At 41.4% G+C, this 16799-nt stretch overlaps 2 protein-coding genes across 2 annotated transcripts in view; one reads left to right on the top strand and one right to left on the bottom strand.

Annotated features, from left to right (window-relative positions):
- tnn (tenascin N) overlaps window positions 1-3653 on the top strand; it is a 30341-nt gene extending 26688 nt beyond the window's left edge. Inside the window, exons 16-21 of the mRNA XM_088310653.1 lie at window positions 683-821; window positions 904-1055; window positions 1345-1441; window positions 1523-1687; window positions 2239-2402; window positions 3003-3653. Coding sequence (XP_088166779.1) covers window positions 683-821; window positions 904-1055; window positions 1345-1441; window positions 1523-1687; window positions 2239-2402; window positions 3003-3131 — 846 coding nt within the window. The 3' untranslated portion in view covers window positions 3132-3653. The remainder of the gene's footprint in view (window positions 1-682; window positions 822-903; window positions 1056-1344; window positions 1442-1522; window positions 1688-2238; window positions 2403-3002) is intronic.
- Window positions 3654-8668: 5015 nt separating this feature from the next.
- kiaa0040 (KIAA0040 ortholog) lies at window positions 8669-14777 on the bottom strand. Its single transcript, XM_088310266.1, has 2 exons — window positions 14633-14777; window positions 8669-9465 (listed from the first exon to the last, which is right to left on the bottom strand). The coding sequence occupies exon 2, from the start codon at window positions 9187-9189 to the stop codon at window positions 8857-8859; it is 333 nt and encodes a 110-aa protein (XP_088166392.1). The 5' UTR covers window positions 9190-9465; window positions 14633-14777; the 3' UTR covers window positions 8669-8856.
- Between the last annotated feature and the right edge of the window lie 2022 nt (window positions 14778-16799).

The raw sequence follows: 16799 nt of genomic DNA, 5'->3' as shown, positions 1-16799 counted from the left end.
TTATTTTTTTTTTGATCATGCCTCACATAATGCTGGACGACTGGCAAGTCAGCAGTTCACAGTACGTGTGTGTGTGTGTGTGTGGGGGTGTGTGGGGGTGTGTGCGTGTGTGTGTGTGATGGAGAGGCACATCACTCACCACAACCAGGACTTAAGCCATAGCTTGAAAGTGGCTCTGAATCTTCCTCAGCCTAGCTAATCATGTCATGGGCAAAGAAAATCTCAAATTACCCCCCATTTTTTCCCCCCCGGTTATTTATTTTAGATTCACAGTAATGTGATATTACTGTGAACAGATATTTAATGTATTTGCTAAAACTATGCTAAACTCTACTCCTGTTTCTTTCAATATATATTTTTGGTACTTCAATATGAGTATTATAAATCAGAAGATAAAAGTTCAATTTTGTGAGAGCCGCTACAAGCAAATGGCACTTATTCAGTAGAATGGCCGCAGAACAGTTTTGGGGCAACACTTTTTTTGGTCCACGATGCACCAAAAAACGATCCATAAAAGCTTGGATTGGGGAAAGCTTGCACAGAACCCCGATCTAAACCCCAGAGAACACCTTTGAGATGTTGTTATCTTCCGGATGAAGGTCTGTGCCTTTTTCCAGTCTCTCCCGAACTGGTGAAGTCATACATACCGTAACGAAGAGTTATTTGTTGTGTTGCACGTCAGACTGTTGAGAAGCATCTCGGAGCCCGAGAGCGCAGCTTTGTCATCTCCAACCTCCAGATGGCGAAGAAATACATAGTGAGCATCATCGCTTATCGAGGGAGCAAGAGGAGTAAAGTGGTGGAAACCGTCTTCAAAACAGGTCTGCGTCAATCACAACGCAAGTTTGGGTTCGGCGCTCGATCTCACAAATGCTTTCAACCCATCTTTGATCAATTCCGTAGTTGGCCTTTTGCACCCCTTCCCCATGGACTGTCTTCAGATCATGAAAAACGGCATCAAAAGAAACGGCGTCTACACCGTTTACTTCAACAACGACAGCTCCAAACCAACAGACGTGTACTGCGACATGGATACTGATGGAGGCGGCTGGCTGGTACACTCTCACTCAACGAATAGTATTTACTTCATTTTTAAAATTTTTTATTTATTTAAACATTGCTGACTACTATTGGTTGGCTTCGCAACTTACCGATTCCTTGAAATTCCGCCAAATACCGATACCCGCTACTAGTATACAAATACACAAGTTTTCAAAGACTTTTTGAGCAACAACTGTTCTTTCCTTAAATTCTGTAAAAGTGGGCCACAATTTGACAGCATTAGGAAAATTCGGACAACGTGTACGTGATTGTGATATCTCCTCAAAAGCGGTGTTCTTTCAGGTCCTGCAACGTCGCACCACTGGCAAACTGGATTTCATGAAACGCTGGAGGCAGTACACGGCCGGTTTCGGCAACATGACGGACGAGTTCTGGATCGGTGAGCTCCAAACTCCAAAGTTTTAGCGTATGTCTGGCAAAACAGACCGTGAAGTATTTTTGTTTTGCGTGTTGATTTCAGGGTTAGATAAAATCTACCAGATGACCAACACGGCCATCCAGTACGAGGTGCGGTTCGATTTGGGCCTCGGCTCCGAGAGGGCCTACGCCGTCTACGACAACTTCAAGATCGCCAATGCAAGGCAGAAGTTTGCGCTCACCGTCGGCCACTACAGAGGGACAGCAGGTGCTCTTGATATACACAACTCATGAAAAGGCAACGACGGAGTTATTACACATGAATGCGCGATTCGGGGTGGAAAGGGATGTGTGAGCGCCCGTGCAGTTCCTCCAATCTTCTTAATGGACTCCGATGAGTCGATTTCTTCTTTTGCAATGTAAAAAAACTGCCTCTCGCACGCTAATTTTGAAGGGAATGAGTGGAGTCTCATGCGCGCAGTTAGATCACGATTTTCAGTTTCACTTAAACTCGGGCCTTTGATGTCATTGAAGAATTTTCAGGAAATACAATCTGCTCCACCATTTTAAAGCATCCTGCCACTTTATAATATTCAGTCTCAAAAAGGCGATTTCTCTATTAGGAAGTCCTCTCAGGATTTTGTCACAGTTCGAAATTGGGCATTTATGAACTTATTGTGATGCCACAACGTCCGAAAGCAAAACCGCAGCACGGGCGTCGATATTTATCCAGTCAGCCATCAAAATGTGATGACGCAGTGAGGTTCGGAAGTATTTACTCGCACATGATCAATCACGTCTGTCTTTGTGGCTCCCCAGGTGACGCCATGACCTACCATCAAGGTCGGCCCTGGACGACGATCGACTCGGATAACGACATCGCCCTCGGCAACTGCGCCCTCACGCACCGCGGAGCCTGGTGGTACAAAAACTGTCATCTGGCCAACCTCAACGGCAAATGGGGAGACAACAGGCACAGTCTGGTGAGGAATCAGAGATACGCGCCATTAACTTGGTCATCTGTCAACGTGGTTTACTGTCGCCAGCATTGGGATCAGCGTCCATACAAGTTGTCGTTGCGCGCCAACATTTAAAAAAATGAAGTTCGAACCCGCCTTTAATATGCTAAAAATTCGCTAATATGATCTGTCAATTTTAAATATAAAAATTGATTAAAATCAATGCACATCCCTCTAGTGCATAGGTGTCAACCTCTGGCCCGCGGGCCAAATTTGGCCCGCAGTGTAATTATATTTGGCCCGCCAGGCTATACCAAATGACTCCTAGACCATTTTACATTCTATATAATAATAGTAGTTTTAAAAACTAAACGTATTGCATTAATAAAAATGTTTCTGTATTTATATTGTTTATAAAAAATTAAATGCTTGCCCGCGGCTTTTGTTCAAGTTTTACTTTTCGGCCCACTGTGAATTTGAGTGACACCCCTGCTCTCGTGCTTGAATCTGACGTTAAATTTTAAACTTTTATTTATTTATTTATTTTTTTTTAGAAATTACACAATTGATTTAATAGCTCATTCGCCTTCTGTTGACATCAAAGCTTTCTCTTCCCGCTCTCAGGGGGTCAACTGGGAGCCGTGGAAAGGCCACCTGGTGTCTCTGGACTTCACCGAGATGAAGATCAGGCCGGTGGGAGCGTACTCCAGCAGGAAGAGGCGATCGTTGATGGTCAGAGAGAAGAGCCTGTAACAGAATGCCGTCCACCGCCAGGAGAAGTTGAAAAGTTGCCATGGAGACGTATATCATACTCAACTTTGACATATTCAAAGTGAGCCCGTTATCATGAGAATTTAGAAGGATTTGGTGCAAAATAATTACGAGGGGAAGTTGAACTACAGTTGGTAAAAAATTATGACCATGTTACCATTGGTCAATCCACCAAACAAAGAGATCACAGAAATGATGATCTCATCCCAGTTTATTCGCAAACGTACTCGGTGGGAAATCTGGAACAGTTTATTGAACACATATTGTGGAAGCGGATTTCATTGTTTAGCCAACAATATGTTGGTGGCATAGATAGATGAAGAACAAGATAGTCGCTTTTGTAGAAAATAAATCACATTTTTCAGTCAAATTAATGACCACACTTAAAAACCTGATCGTGAATCACTGAAAAAACGGAACTGGATTCACTTTATCTTTAATTTGTTTACTGTATTAGTTTTATTACGAAACAACATATTTTCTCTTTTGTGAAGGAGTTTTGTCATATTAATTGGAATAAAGTTGAAAATGAAAATTCCATTTTTTTTTGTGTTTTCTTGATGAGTTTTGGACAAGCCCGGGCAGGCTTGACGCGTGTTGTCACATCACGTTCGCCAGCCAGAGAATAAGCATTAAGCGCTAATGGCTGTCTGCACTTTTGCTGTTTTACATTCCAGTGACGACAAGGGCGCTGATCAATCAACGCAACGGGCCTCAATCAAACATCAATTAGATGTCGTTCCAACTCGCTCGCTTTCCGTCTCCACATCACTTCATGACCCAAAGCCCATTTTAATGCGCAAAGCTGACAAATGTTATTAATACGGCTTTCACTTTATTACTTCAGTGCATTTCTTTTGCTATTCATCACCGACTCCGACGTCGAGAACAGAATGTGTCGGCCGACGTTTTTGTTCTGCTGCCAAACTGATTTATTAGCGTTGCCCCCTATTTCAGTGGCACAGTTGCTTGGAAAACTTCGATTGGCATTACAGAAATTTTTTTGTCGCGTAGGAGGTACTGTGGATGGATGTGGACTTTTAAAATAAATTAATTCCTGTTTTTAAAATCAAGTAATTCTAGTAATCATGTACTAAGTTACATTTAAAATCAAGTAATTACAGTAATTAAGTAAAATAACTAAGTTATGTATAAAATTAAGTAATTCTGGTAATCAAGTAAATTAGTTACTTTTATAGTCAAGTAAAAGTACTTAGTTACGTTTGAAATAAAGTAATCCAGTATTCAAGTAATTTAGTTACATTTAAAATCAAGTAATTCCGGGAAATAAGTAAATCAGCTACTTTTAAAATCAAGTAATTCCACTTCGTAAATTACTTTTAAAATAAAGTATTTCTAGTTTTTAAAATCGAGTAATTCTTGTAAAATTTTACTTTGGAAATAAAGAAATCCAGTATTCAAGTAAATTAGTTAGGTACTTTTGAAATAAAGTAATCTCGTATGGATGCATATGAAAAAAAAAACATAACAGACTGAGCCACGGTTTCCAAAAAACGTTTTTGAATAAAAATGAACGAGATCAAACTTTTTGTGAGTACGTTTTTTATCCACAACAATAAAAACTCAATTTCTGCATTTTCCTCCACCCTTTCCATGTCAATTTCATGTCATAATGAGTACGATCCTAATCAAAACTTTGCACACGAAAACCTCTTCCTTGCATGTCGATATACTTTATGTCCACTTGGTGGCGCCAGAGGAGCTTGAAGCACCTTTGAGGCTTCGACACATGAGTCAAAGCATGGAAAGCCTCGAAGCTTCATCTCACCGTCACTACTGCTCATGTTGTGCTCTTTCAAAACAGTTTCCCACGTTTCCCCACGTTTTAAAATAGCTCAGGCGCTGTCTGGACCGGAGCTATTATATGACGGGGTCATGACACCATTTCAACCCAAAAAGCTTTAGCAATTCAGACGTCATTGTGCACTGCAAACAGGAAGTCTCTTGCCAATGAAGTACAGCACATTGTGGCACAGTTGACTTGAGGCGAGCGGCAGGCGACATCCTGGAATACTCGCCACTCAATTCGTATAGACAAGCAGGAATGAAAAATATTGTGAAATGTTACTTAGAACATTATCGGTACAATTTTTAGGACGTTTCAACATCCCCGCTTTTTTACATCATCCCCCTCCACACTCTTTTTCTTGCACAGTTTTGTCTCTCATGGCGATAGTCAGACCGTGAAAATGATTATTATTATTATTATTTTCCATTCGTTCTCTTCCAACATTTGTTTTGACATTAGAGCATCTCAGACATCACTGATTATGCTCCACTTTGATGACTAAAGTTTCATTGTAAAGTCATCAAAGTCAAAGTTGCAGCTGACATTTCCAAGAAAGCACGTCTTGAAAATGAAATGTCTTTCCACCCACGCAGTCATTTGCAAATGACTTGAAGAGATTGGATCCCGCCATTGCTCGTCTTACTTTGGAGCCAGAGTAAACACAAAGAGGAGAAAGAAGAAAGGCCTGACTTCTTAAAATAAAGACCCAACCCAACTCAACACACGCACACACACACGCACACACACATGCAGATGTGGCGAGTGAGTGTCTGCCCGAGTCAGTCAGGTTGACACATACGCGTGGGCTCAGCCTGAGCTATTTTTTTCCATGACGGCGTCCGGGGCTCTAATAAGGAAGACTTTGTTTTCACGGGTGGCGCACTTGACGGAAAGAACAGAGCAGGCAGAGAGCACGGCAAGCAGCCGTTCAACCATTCTCTTCCAGCTGTTTATTGCCACTCCCAGTTGAAGTTTACTGTCAAACTAAACATACAACACAGATAATGTATTTCATTCCTTTAAAACAACCACATAGCATAGCCTTTCAGCTATGCTAATGCTAAATAGCCTCTCCAACAATATAACAGTAAACACTCATATACAGTATCCTTTATGCTCTGTGAAGAATGACTATTATTAGTGCCGCACTGAGGAGTTGCGACATTAAATCATTTTTCTGTCTTATAAGGAACCAGGTGGATACGGGGGGAACTTATCAATCTTTTTTTTTTTGAAGTTCACGTGGGACTGGCGACTATAAAAATCATTCTTAAACATATTAGTTAGGCCAATTAAATACATTGATTAATACATACTGAAGGTACACACACACACTCACATATAAATCCGTACAGTACATACAGTTCTTACATAACTTTATACATAGAGTATCTCATGTACATATATACACACACACAGACGGGAATGATCAAGGTAGAAGGCAGTCTCCATGTGCCCACTTGAGAGCTGTGATCTGTGATCGCCATGTTGAACTTTATACCAATCACAAATGGAGGGCTGGTTGCAGTTCCTTATGCACCTCGGTGCACTTTGCACGCTTCCATCTTCTGCATGGACTCCATAATGCAAAGACTTGATACTCCCGCGCCAGGAATTTAGTCAGCAGTGCTCACTCCCACAACAGCGCAAACACACGTTTCGACCCAGTTTGACTGCACTTTGCACTGAGCACCAAAATATGGATCATTATGTGCAATTTGCTGCACTAAGATCACCGTGGAGGTGACTTGGAGTGATTTGAATACAATTTTCTTGAACTCACTACACTAAAGTCATCAGAACAAATTAAATAATTTGATGTGTAGTCCGGCTAATTTGATGTCTTTCTCACAGTAAACGCAGTCGGCATGCCGAAAGAACAAAATGTAAGCTTTGTTGTCTTTGCGCAGCTCAAATAGGCAGAGAAAATGCCTTCCTTACGATGTCTGTGTGTTCATAGTCGCTGTTCATTTTCCAATAGAAGAGGAAGACAAAACAATTCAAGGTAAAAACACACTTTATTTCCTTGCATTGTCATCGCGGACCACACATTTGGCCTTTTGCTCCATGTATCAAGAAAAAAAAAAAGAAAAAAAGAGAAACGCCTGAGTCTTTAAGAAAAGCATATCTTAAATATACAATAAGTCATTTCTTTTTAAATGTGTAACTGCAGTCTGATGCACAAACTGAAATGTTTTGCTATCAATATGTAGAGGATAAAATAAATTACGATTGAGTGGCGCAAAAAAAAAAAAAAAAGACAAATGCTGCTTTGTCGCATTCAGACACCGTGCACCTCTGAATGTTGAGCATTGGAGGAAAATACTGATAAAATTTACCTAAATATTGAACAGTGGTGTCTTGAGATATGAGTTTACTTTGTTCTGTGATGCTGCTCTTAACTCAAAACACAATCGAAAATCATCTTTCCAAAATGTGTCGTTTATGTATTTTGAAATAAGAACGTTAGGGGCCTGATATTGAGACCCCCCCCCCAAAAAAAAATCCTCTTAATAATAATATTCCCTTTATTAGTCCCACAATGGGGAAATTCGAGATTCGAACCCAGGTCTCCTGGGGAGACTGGGTCCTGAACACGGCGCCTTAGACCACTCGGCCATTAATCCCACAAAACAAACGCGGCATCTTTCCCACAACACAAACCAAAGCGTCTCCACACGGGCACATGTACATCGGGGCCATAATGAGCGGGCCTCTTTCTTTGTTTATCCCAGCAGCGCTTGGAAGTCTGATGCCAGCGTATGCAAATGCGCAATACTGCACAGATGCCCCGCGCCTAATTGCGCTTTGAGACGTCACAAATACAAGCCCTGTGGCACAGCTCATTTGAAGCCAAACTCATTTGGCTTTTGTTGACGTGTTCAAACGCGTGTAAAAGAAACGACGGCACGCTGATTTTGCTTTTTCATCCGAAGTAGCCACTTAAGACCTCCATGACACAATCTTGGGATTTGTTCTTCAACCCTGAATGGAAGGCAGACTTGTAATCGTTACACCTCCAACTGTAGCCTAATGCGCTTTATAAAAAAAAGTTGTATTGTATTAAATTGGACTTGGACTCAGATACAATGGTGGTAGTGGCCTTTTTATTTTATTTTTTTATTTTCTGGGTTTCGCTTGATTCACAATACTCAAGCCCCTTCATCGGACTCTTTTACAGTTTGACAACTTGATATGTATTGCTGCAAATGCCCCATGGGACGTACCGGAGCAGCAAAGCAGTCCGAGACGCAAACGAGCAACGGCAGTAGCAAAAAGCATGCCTTGAATTCATAAGATGAAAATCAAGAGCAAGCGATATGTTTTTTTCTCCCTTTCTTTCTTTCTTTCTTTGCTTTAAACGTGAGCCATCTCAGATCGCTTGTGACAAGTAGGCAGGGTTACATCTGGCTCCTTGAAAACTGCAGCGGCTCCTTGAATACAGACAACACATTTCACACAGGAGCTTCAGGAACTTGCGCGCGCACACGCACACGCACTTGCAGCCACAATGTACAGTGCTGTGAATAAAAAAAAACACGTGAGTAATTAACACGCCCCTAAAAAGCTTAAGAAGTTCTCAAAGTCGACACAAGATGGCAGCAGAGCACAACATGAATCTCCTCAACTCACTTCAACATTGTTGCATGGCACCAAGAGCAAAGCTGCACTTTTGCTGCTTCGGCTTAAGCACAAAAACAGCAAAACAAAAAAAAAAAAGATTCAGCAAATTTCTGACTTGGTTGGAATTGTTGTACCGCAAACATTGTAAACGTAGAGCTCCACATACTACATGGCTAAAATTGCACTGCTTTCAACACTGCTTTGAAATCTCACGAGTCCTTTCTGCCTTCTTTTGCTGTCCGTTAAAAGTCTTCGAACAATAAAACGGACTTGCTACTCCATCGACAGGGCGACCAGATCCGGCATGTTCTGCTCCGCCTTGACCGAAATCCACAAATCATCATTATTGCCAGAGTTTTTCTTCCTCTTCTTTGATTCCGACTTGGCGCCGCCGCCTCCACAGCAGCAGCGGCAGCGGCAGCCGTTGGCATGGCGATAGCAGCAGCAGTGGCAACATACCGCCAGGGTGGTGATGAGGACCACCAGGGGCAGAGTGAGTAGGACCACGAGGCACACGGTGTTGTAGACGCCTTGGTGGTGTTTGTCCATCACAAAGCTCCAGAGATGGTTGAAGAAGTCGTGGATGCCGTCCGTTGTCCCTTCCATCGCTTCAGGAGGCAAAGTTCGTAAGTTGACGTAATATTTTCTATGAGGAAGGGGAATTTACTTGGCGACGTCAGTTCTTCTTACATGTTTATTTTCATTGGGTGGCAGATTTAACATCTCTTTGGAGTTTCATTTCTTTCAACTGGATGGATCAGAAAGTTCAACGCCAGTCTAAAGAGAGCCAAGATAAAATGAAAGGTCAAACTGTGATGACTGAAATCTTGCGGCCATGTTTTTCGCCCTCACGACGTGAATCCTGACAGGGGTTTCCTTTTCCTGTGAAGCAAAAACAAATGGAAAAAAACCACCAAAATTAGCATTGATGAAAATGTGTGGGTTATCTGCAACAAATACTTTGTGATAAATTTCTTAGCAGCTGACAACAAACCCTTAAAAAGATAAATGTCATCTTTCGAAAGAACTGAGAACGCTATGCAGACATCCAATTGCAAAACCCTTGAAACAATCTCCCGCCGCTTGCCTCCCGAAAAAAAAAATCTGGACTGGGTGGGGTGCAGGACCAGAAAATCTGAGCAATGACCAATTGTCTGTTTAGATTGTTTGCAATAATAGATGACGTTTATGCAACTGTTCAAAAGTTCCTCCAAGTCCCCAAAAAAACAGCGGTGGAAGATTGTCTTTTCCAAAAATCCAGCCACAGGTCCTCTATTATTTCTCAGTTAAATTTTTTCTCCAAATGTTGCTTGTATAGATCCATCCATTTATCAAACACCGGGAAAAAAGTCGAAAACATGCAGAAGATGCTGCTAAATACTGCAAAGGAAGCATCGAGGATTCACAGCCTGATCTCGATCAGAGGACAACCAGAGGCCAGAAAGAAAGACAGATTGGGCGGGCTTCACATCGGGGAGATGGCATCTGGCCGAGGGATTTAGTTAAGCAATCTGGGTGGGAATCCCACTGAGAGGGAGATTCCCCGACTGGAGAAGATGAAAAGAGGAGGATCGAGTTGGAAGCGGGCGCGAGGGAGAGTCAGTTGTGCAGGATGCAAACACACGGCGCTAGTGGCCCCTGTTGGAGCAGCGACGTGGCATCTGGCTGGTTGGAGTCGTTTGGATTTTTTTTTTTTCCCTTTATTTGAAAAACTAACATCATCTCAGAGAAGAGCTCATTTTAGAGGAGTAAAAATAATGGGAGCTGGGGAAGCATTTCGAAATCCAAGCTCTTAAATGAGCCATATTCTGGAAAATGGACTCTTTTAATTGCGTTTATGTGATTTGTTTGGACTGTGGAGTGCTTGACCACCCACCAAGTGGCAAATTAAACAACCAAGTAAATCTTTTATTAGCCTATTTCTGGAAATGTGTTTGTAAGCGACCCTTTCGGTGGTGCAGCGTCCCCCGTGACCCGAGCGAGGAGAAGCGGAACATAAAATGGATGGATGGATAAATACATCGAAAATCGACTAAATGTCCCCGGAAGTTAATACTTTAAAATCTATTTTAAAAGTCCCTAAAAGTTATATAAACACCCCTAACTCATTTACTGCCATTGACGGCTAAAGACGTCAAAGATTTTTTATTTTTTTTACTCTGCTGGGCGTGTATGAGTTAAATAGGCTGCAAATAGTCTCTTAAACTCAACAAAATCGTTCCTAAAAGTTATCGAAATCCTCTTCAATCTACTCAAATACAAATGCTTCCTAAAAGTGACCTAAATACTTTTAGATCTACTTAAATATGCCTCAAATGTAATTTAATGTTTATTTCAATAGTCCCAATAAGTTACCTTAAGTCTTAAATCGACTGGAATCGTGCCTACAAGGTACCTAAATACTGTTCATTTTATGAAATACTCCGAAAAGTTATCTAAATAATTATATTTAATATTTATGGAAATATTTCCGAAAAGTTACTATAATACTCTAGTTAAATAGCCGTAAAACTTACTTAACAAAAATCTACGAAATATTCCTTAAAGTTTCTTACATACTCATATTTATAAAATACCAGTAAAAGTTACCTAAATACTCCCAAATTTATAAAATAACCTCAAAAAGGTACCAAAATAGATCGTATCCTCGCCATTTTACGCTTCATGTTTTGCGGCTTCAGTGCTTTGTGGGTTTTTCTAAAATTAAAATAAAATAAAAAAAAAATTTAAATGAAAAATAAAAAAAATAAAAAAATTCAACCTTTAATTTGTGGTTTTCCACCTTTCGAGGGGGGCGGGTTCTGGTCCCCATTTACCATGATAAACAAGGCATCACCAAAAGTTACTTAAACATTCTTAAATCTACTTTATCTTATCCATAAGCTACTCCAAATCTATGAGCACCGTTATCAGATGGCTTCACGAGACTTTTGGTCTATTTTGGGTCTTTGAGATTGCGCAACTTGCACTTACACAGCTCCTTTTTCTCACAAAAGCATCTTAGAAAAGGTGGAAAGCTTCCCATCCCATATTTGCTGGCAACAGAGTGCGGGAAGTGGCACCTGCGCGAGGACAGCAATTACATTTGGCATCACAGCTGAATTGCTTTACGCGCTAACAGCCCGCTCTGCCTTCACACCCCACCCTCGTCCTTTTCTCAAAAATGAAAAGAAGATCTTGCAAATAAGTGGCATCACAATCATCACTAAAAATCCAAAAGACACCTTTCGTTTTGTTTTCTAATTATATGCTTTGGACTTTTTTTTCTGTTCATTGAAGTGTTTGGGAGATCATTTCAGAAGCCAGACAGGAACAATTACACCATTGCGCAACGCCCATATAAGGAAGTCGACATTACTCCAACTTGTTGTTTTTGTCTCACGTCTACTTTTTGAAGAAATAACATTTGTCAACTGAAAATAAGAAAAGGTCACATAAGCGAAAACACAATTGTGACACCAGCACAGCAAAATGAGTCACACAAGGGAATCAAAAATAGAGTGATCTCTGTTTTCCAATCATATTTCAACCGTTGTCGTACGCCACTCATTACATCATTATTACCGCGGATACGAACAGGCTATTTGAGCTACGTGGCAACTCCCAGTGTTAAAAAAGATGCTAAACTAGCGTTGAAGAGGATTGTTTATGGGAGATCCTGCGGATTCCACATCTAATATTAGCTCATTATGACATACAATTATAAAATGAGTAAGAAATGAGCTAAACGCAACCGTCAGCCTTACACGGACACTTGGGCGTGGCTACGACAACAGCAGGTTAAGTATACTTGGAGAAAATGACTGACCTTTATTTAAAAAAACCTTCACAGAATGCAAATTTTGACCGGCGTCATAATTTAGAAGAATGTTGGGGACCACCTCGGTCATCAGCGAGCCTCACAAGGGAAGAACAACTGGCGCAAATGATCGTCTGATGACAATCAGATCGCGAGAGATCCCAAAATTGAGCTTCAATTGCATGTTGAAGCGATAAAAGCTGGAAAGGTTACAGGCCAACATAAATCCACATTTTTTCTTTTCTCCTCTTTTTTTCAGATTTGATATCTTGGTGAAACTGTTTGACGAAATCAATCCGTGCGCCGCACACAGACGGTGTAGTTTAAAAACGGCTGCCTCCATGAGTGAAAACGGGTGCTTGTTTTTTTCCCTGCCCACTCTGGGATTGCACCCGGAACTCGAAGGCACTTGCTGCATGCTCAATCCCATAGCTCCGCCTCCAGTTGCCATGGCAACGCAAGGCCTAGCTGTATGTGAGACAGTGTGGGCTAATTTCAACAAACCAAGAAAAAGAGTCTGTGAAGTGTGTTATTTGTGATGCTTGGTGCAGAATCAAAGTGGAATATGTGTGCTTTAAAATGAAATTAGATTTCATAACTAAGGGGAGCGCTGGGAAAAAAAATATTAAATAAATATTTATTACTTTCACTTCAATATAGCAGATGAAGAACAGGAGAACTAAAAATTAAAAACAACATTTCGTGTTATTCAATGTGAGAAAACTCCAAGAGTCCACTTGACTTTCTCGCGCTGTGGTGGAGGATTCTTTAGTCCAGGAAAAGCCAATTGATGAGTTTCACAAAAGCAGGAAGGGGTTGAGAAAAAAATGTTCTGATTGCATTGGGGGCTGCTTTTGCGCGACCTAAAAGAGCAGAAGTGGCGACAGAAGGCATGACAGGAATTTTTAATGACTGGCCTCCAGTATAGCGCGCACTCGACAACTGATACTGATTTTCATATTTTTCATATTTTGGGGGGGGGGTTTGTTTGGGGATTTTAGCGGAAGACAAAAGCGCAAAAGTGCGTGTCAAGATGTACGAGGACATATTTACACAAACAATCATTCACGCTCTCATTTATAACGATGCACAGTTTAGAGTAAGGGTCACCAAAAGTTTTGAGAGTGAGAGCAACTTCTTGGATACTGACAAATGGGAAGTGTTTTCAATTTGAGGCACAATTTCAGACAAGATCAATAATCAATGAGATGCACGTTCAGGATTTCTCACAATAAGGCAACACTTAAATTCTCTAAAGCCATTTTCTAGGAGGTTTTTTCTGGTAGTTTAGATGCTTCAGTCAACTTTTGGAAAGCAGCCCCGCCCAAAAAAAGATAAATAAAAAACAAAAAACACGCAAACATGACACCAAAAGTCGGAGCTGAGCTGAGATTCAAACTCCAGAACTGTGAAGCAGACTCGCTAAACACGATCACACTGTGCTGCCCACACAAGAACAGTAAACGCACGAGTTATCTGTTAAAATCAAAGGCGGCAGTCGAGAACAGCTCACATATTTTTATTTTTGCCAGGCAGAAATTTATGGCCGCTGTCCTAAATGCCACAGGAAAAAAATCCCACCGTACCTCGAGACAGACAGCTGAGTGTTAGTCATCGAGGAAAAAAACCCAACAAACCGTACACATTATCAGTTCATTTTCCAGTGCAGAAAATATAAAGTACTGGTTAGTACCCATTGGCGCACGTATTCATTCACTTATTAAAAAAGTCAATTACAAAAAAGTCAATTACTTGCAACTAGCAAAGAGCTCATTTTATAAAATAAATCAAAACACATTTTTTTGGGGGGGGGATTCCAGTTTCTGAAACGATGCATTGATATACAGTGCCAGCCGCTAACTCAAGACGGGGTGAAGATCCAGAGCCACTTTCAAGCAAGCAAATCAACATCAAGCAGCAGGCAGGTCGCAGGTGAGCTGCAGTCCGTCGGAGTGGAAATCGAATAAAAGGCCGACTGGATTGGTCGCCTGTCAATCGCACGCACGTAAAGAGCCAGACGGCCATTTCCCTTCCCATTCACATCGTCAGCCACTGAGTTGCACCGAGTCACCGCGCATTTTTTTCCCGTCCATTTTTAATACTCATTAGGGTCAAGGGAAATATGAACAACTTTCTAACGATCCTAATAGTCATCCGAGTGTAAAAAGAAATGAGCCGATCCACCAAATACAAACTCTAAAAGTTGCAGCGCACAGAACGTCTCCAGCAAGTCATTCCAAGTGACCTTACCTTAAATGGGGTCAGGCCTCCTCCTCCTGTCAGCGATTCAAACATGTTTGGCATCGGCTTGCGTTCTTCTTTTTGTTACCCTCACACATCATGACGAGGCTTCACTTTCTGTTCCTGTTTGCTCTTCTAGCCCCGTCCCGTCCCCCCCCCCACACACACACACAACCCCCAACAATATCCCTCCTCCCCCTCCTGGCTCCAAATGTGTGTTTATATATGAGTGTGTGTGTGTGTGTGTGTGTGTGTGTGTTATAGCCACAACGTCACTGCACCCTGCCCACTTTTTGTAAGAATGGGCCCTCTGTCTGTGCTTGCTTATTTCCAGCATGGATTCTTGCGGCGGCTTTTACTGTACTCGCGCATGAGCGCCGGGTGACGTCGCACTGAGTCAGGGACGAGCCAAGAAGTGGAAACGTAACGGAACGAGTGCACACAAAAGGCGGCTCGTTCTTGTTGCTCACTTCAGCGCAATAAGACTTAGCTCTATATTTGCAAACACATCTCCACCCTGCATCTAAATGGGGAACAAACACGGGAAATGAAAGCTGCGAAAGTATGTGAGTGCTTTACCAGGTGAACGATGCACAGTGTGCACACACACACACACACACGCACACACACGCAAACACACTTACAGTGGCCTGCCTGTGGCATTGTGGTTAATTCGCTTTCTGGCTCAGTCGAGCAAAAGAGGCTTTTTCATTCAAAGTTTTGAAAAGAGGAGAGGGAGAAAGCGTGTCGGTAACCGGGGCAGAGCTTCTCTACAAAAAAAAAAAAAAAAAGATGAAAAAGTGAATGTGGGCCTCTGCCGTGCTTCAGCTCCAGTGCACAAGAACATAAATCAACCGTTTCCAAGTGGCGACATTGTGACAACACATTACGAGCGTAATTAGAAAAAGTGAAAGAAACATAGACCACAATTATTATTAATTGGATTAATTTTCCCTCAAACGATTCATTCTCTTTATTTAGTGGCATTTTTCTGTGTGCGTGTATGCGAACATTCGATGATTTCTTTTATTTTTTTTTGTGGCCCAAAAACATTTCAGTGTCTCATGTGTTACTCTACTCTACTCAGGGAAATTCAGATTCAGTAGGAATTAGCCACACCAGTGGACGACCCGAAGGGAAGACGCAAACGTAACTAGCTGACTAATTGCGCTTTGCGATTGGCCAGAAAACAATTCTCTATTTAGAAACAAATAACTGCTTTTACTGAAACAATAATTAAGTTTAATAGATTTAATAATTAGCATCAATGGCAAGTTGGCGATCATTGCTGTAAAGAGCAGCCATACATGAGGTTTCATAGTTTTATAATTCAGAAACATTATTTAAAGATCGTGAGCAGGCTAATTTCTTATTCGCCATTCATTTAATGTGATTTCCAGACTAAAAAACACACCTGGGGAAAAGCCACAATCGCTGAATGTAGCCATAAAAACTGATTTGTAAGTTAGCCGATTAGGACACGGGTCGCCATGTGATTATATGGGGTATTATCTATGGTATAAACATTTTTTTTTCCTCAAAACAATGTCAAACACAGCTATCGGCACACAGCGTATGCACACAATTTATTGCACTTCATCCCTTTGCTCGAAATAAACGCAACTTCAGATGTTAATTTCGGCTCTCAATTGCTTCTTCACACAGTAGCATGCTTGCCGCTTTTTTGTTTTTGCCGACTTCGTCTCTCTCTCTTTTTCAGTTGTAGGCACTGTACATGTAACAGAATCACAAGATTTCATTCTGTTCCGAGTGCAAATTATAGGGACGATTACAGGGACGGACAAAAGCCCACTTCTGTCCTGGCTTAGTCCGAGATAGAATATGTGCAGCTTCAAACAGGAAATGCTCATTTGTTCATTTTTAAATTCATATATAAATAAACGAGGGGAGAACAAGCAAACTCAACGCAGGGCAAAGCCAAGAAACAAATCTTGAAGCACAGAACTGTGAGGCAGGCATGTTAACAACAAGCCCACCGTGCTGCCGTGACAAAATGTAAGAATCCCAATAATGATTGCCTCATGTTTCAGCGTGTATCAGCCAGGTTTGCTGGCAGGAACATTCATGCTGTATACTGTATTAAAAAAAAAAAATCCCTCCGAGCTGAATATACAATCACAAGCTGTGAAATGAATATACGATATGGTGAAATTCG

This window comes from Idiotropiscis lumnitzeri, chromosome 12 (assembly GCF_059441095.1).
Source record: "Idiotropiscis lumnitzeri isolate Australia: NSW breed Sydney's pygmy pipehorse chromosome 12, RoL_Ilum_1.0, whole genome shotgun sequence".
Lineage (NCBI taxonomy): Eukaryota > Metazoa > Chordata > Actinopteri > Syngnathiformes > Syngnathidae > Idiotropiscis > Idiotropiscis lumnitzeri.
This window is presented reverse-complemented; position numbering and strand designations above follow the sequence as displayed.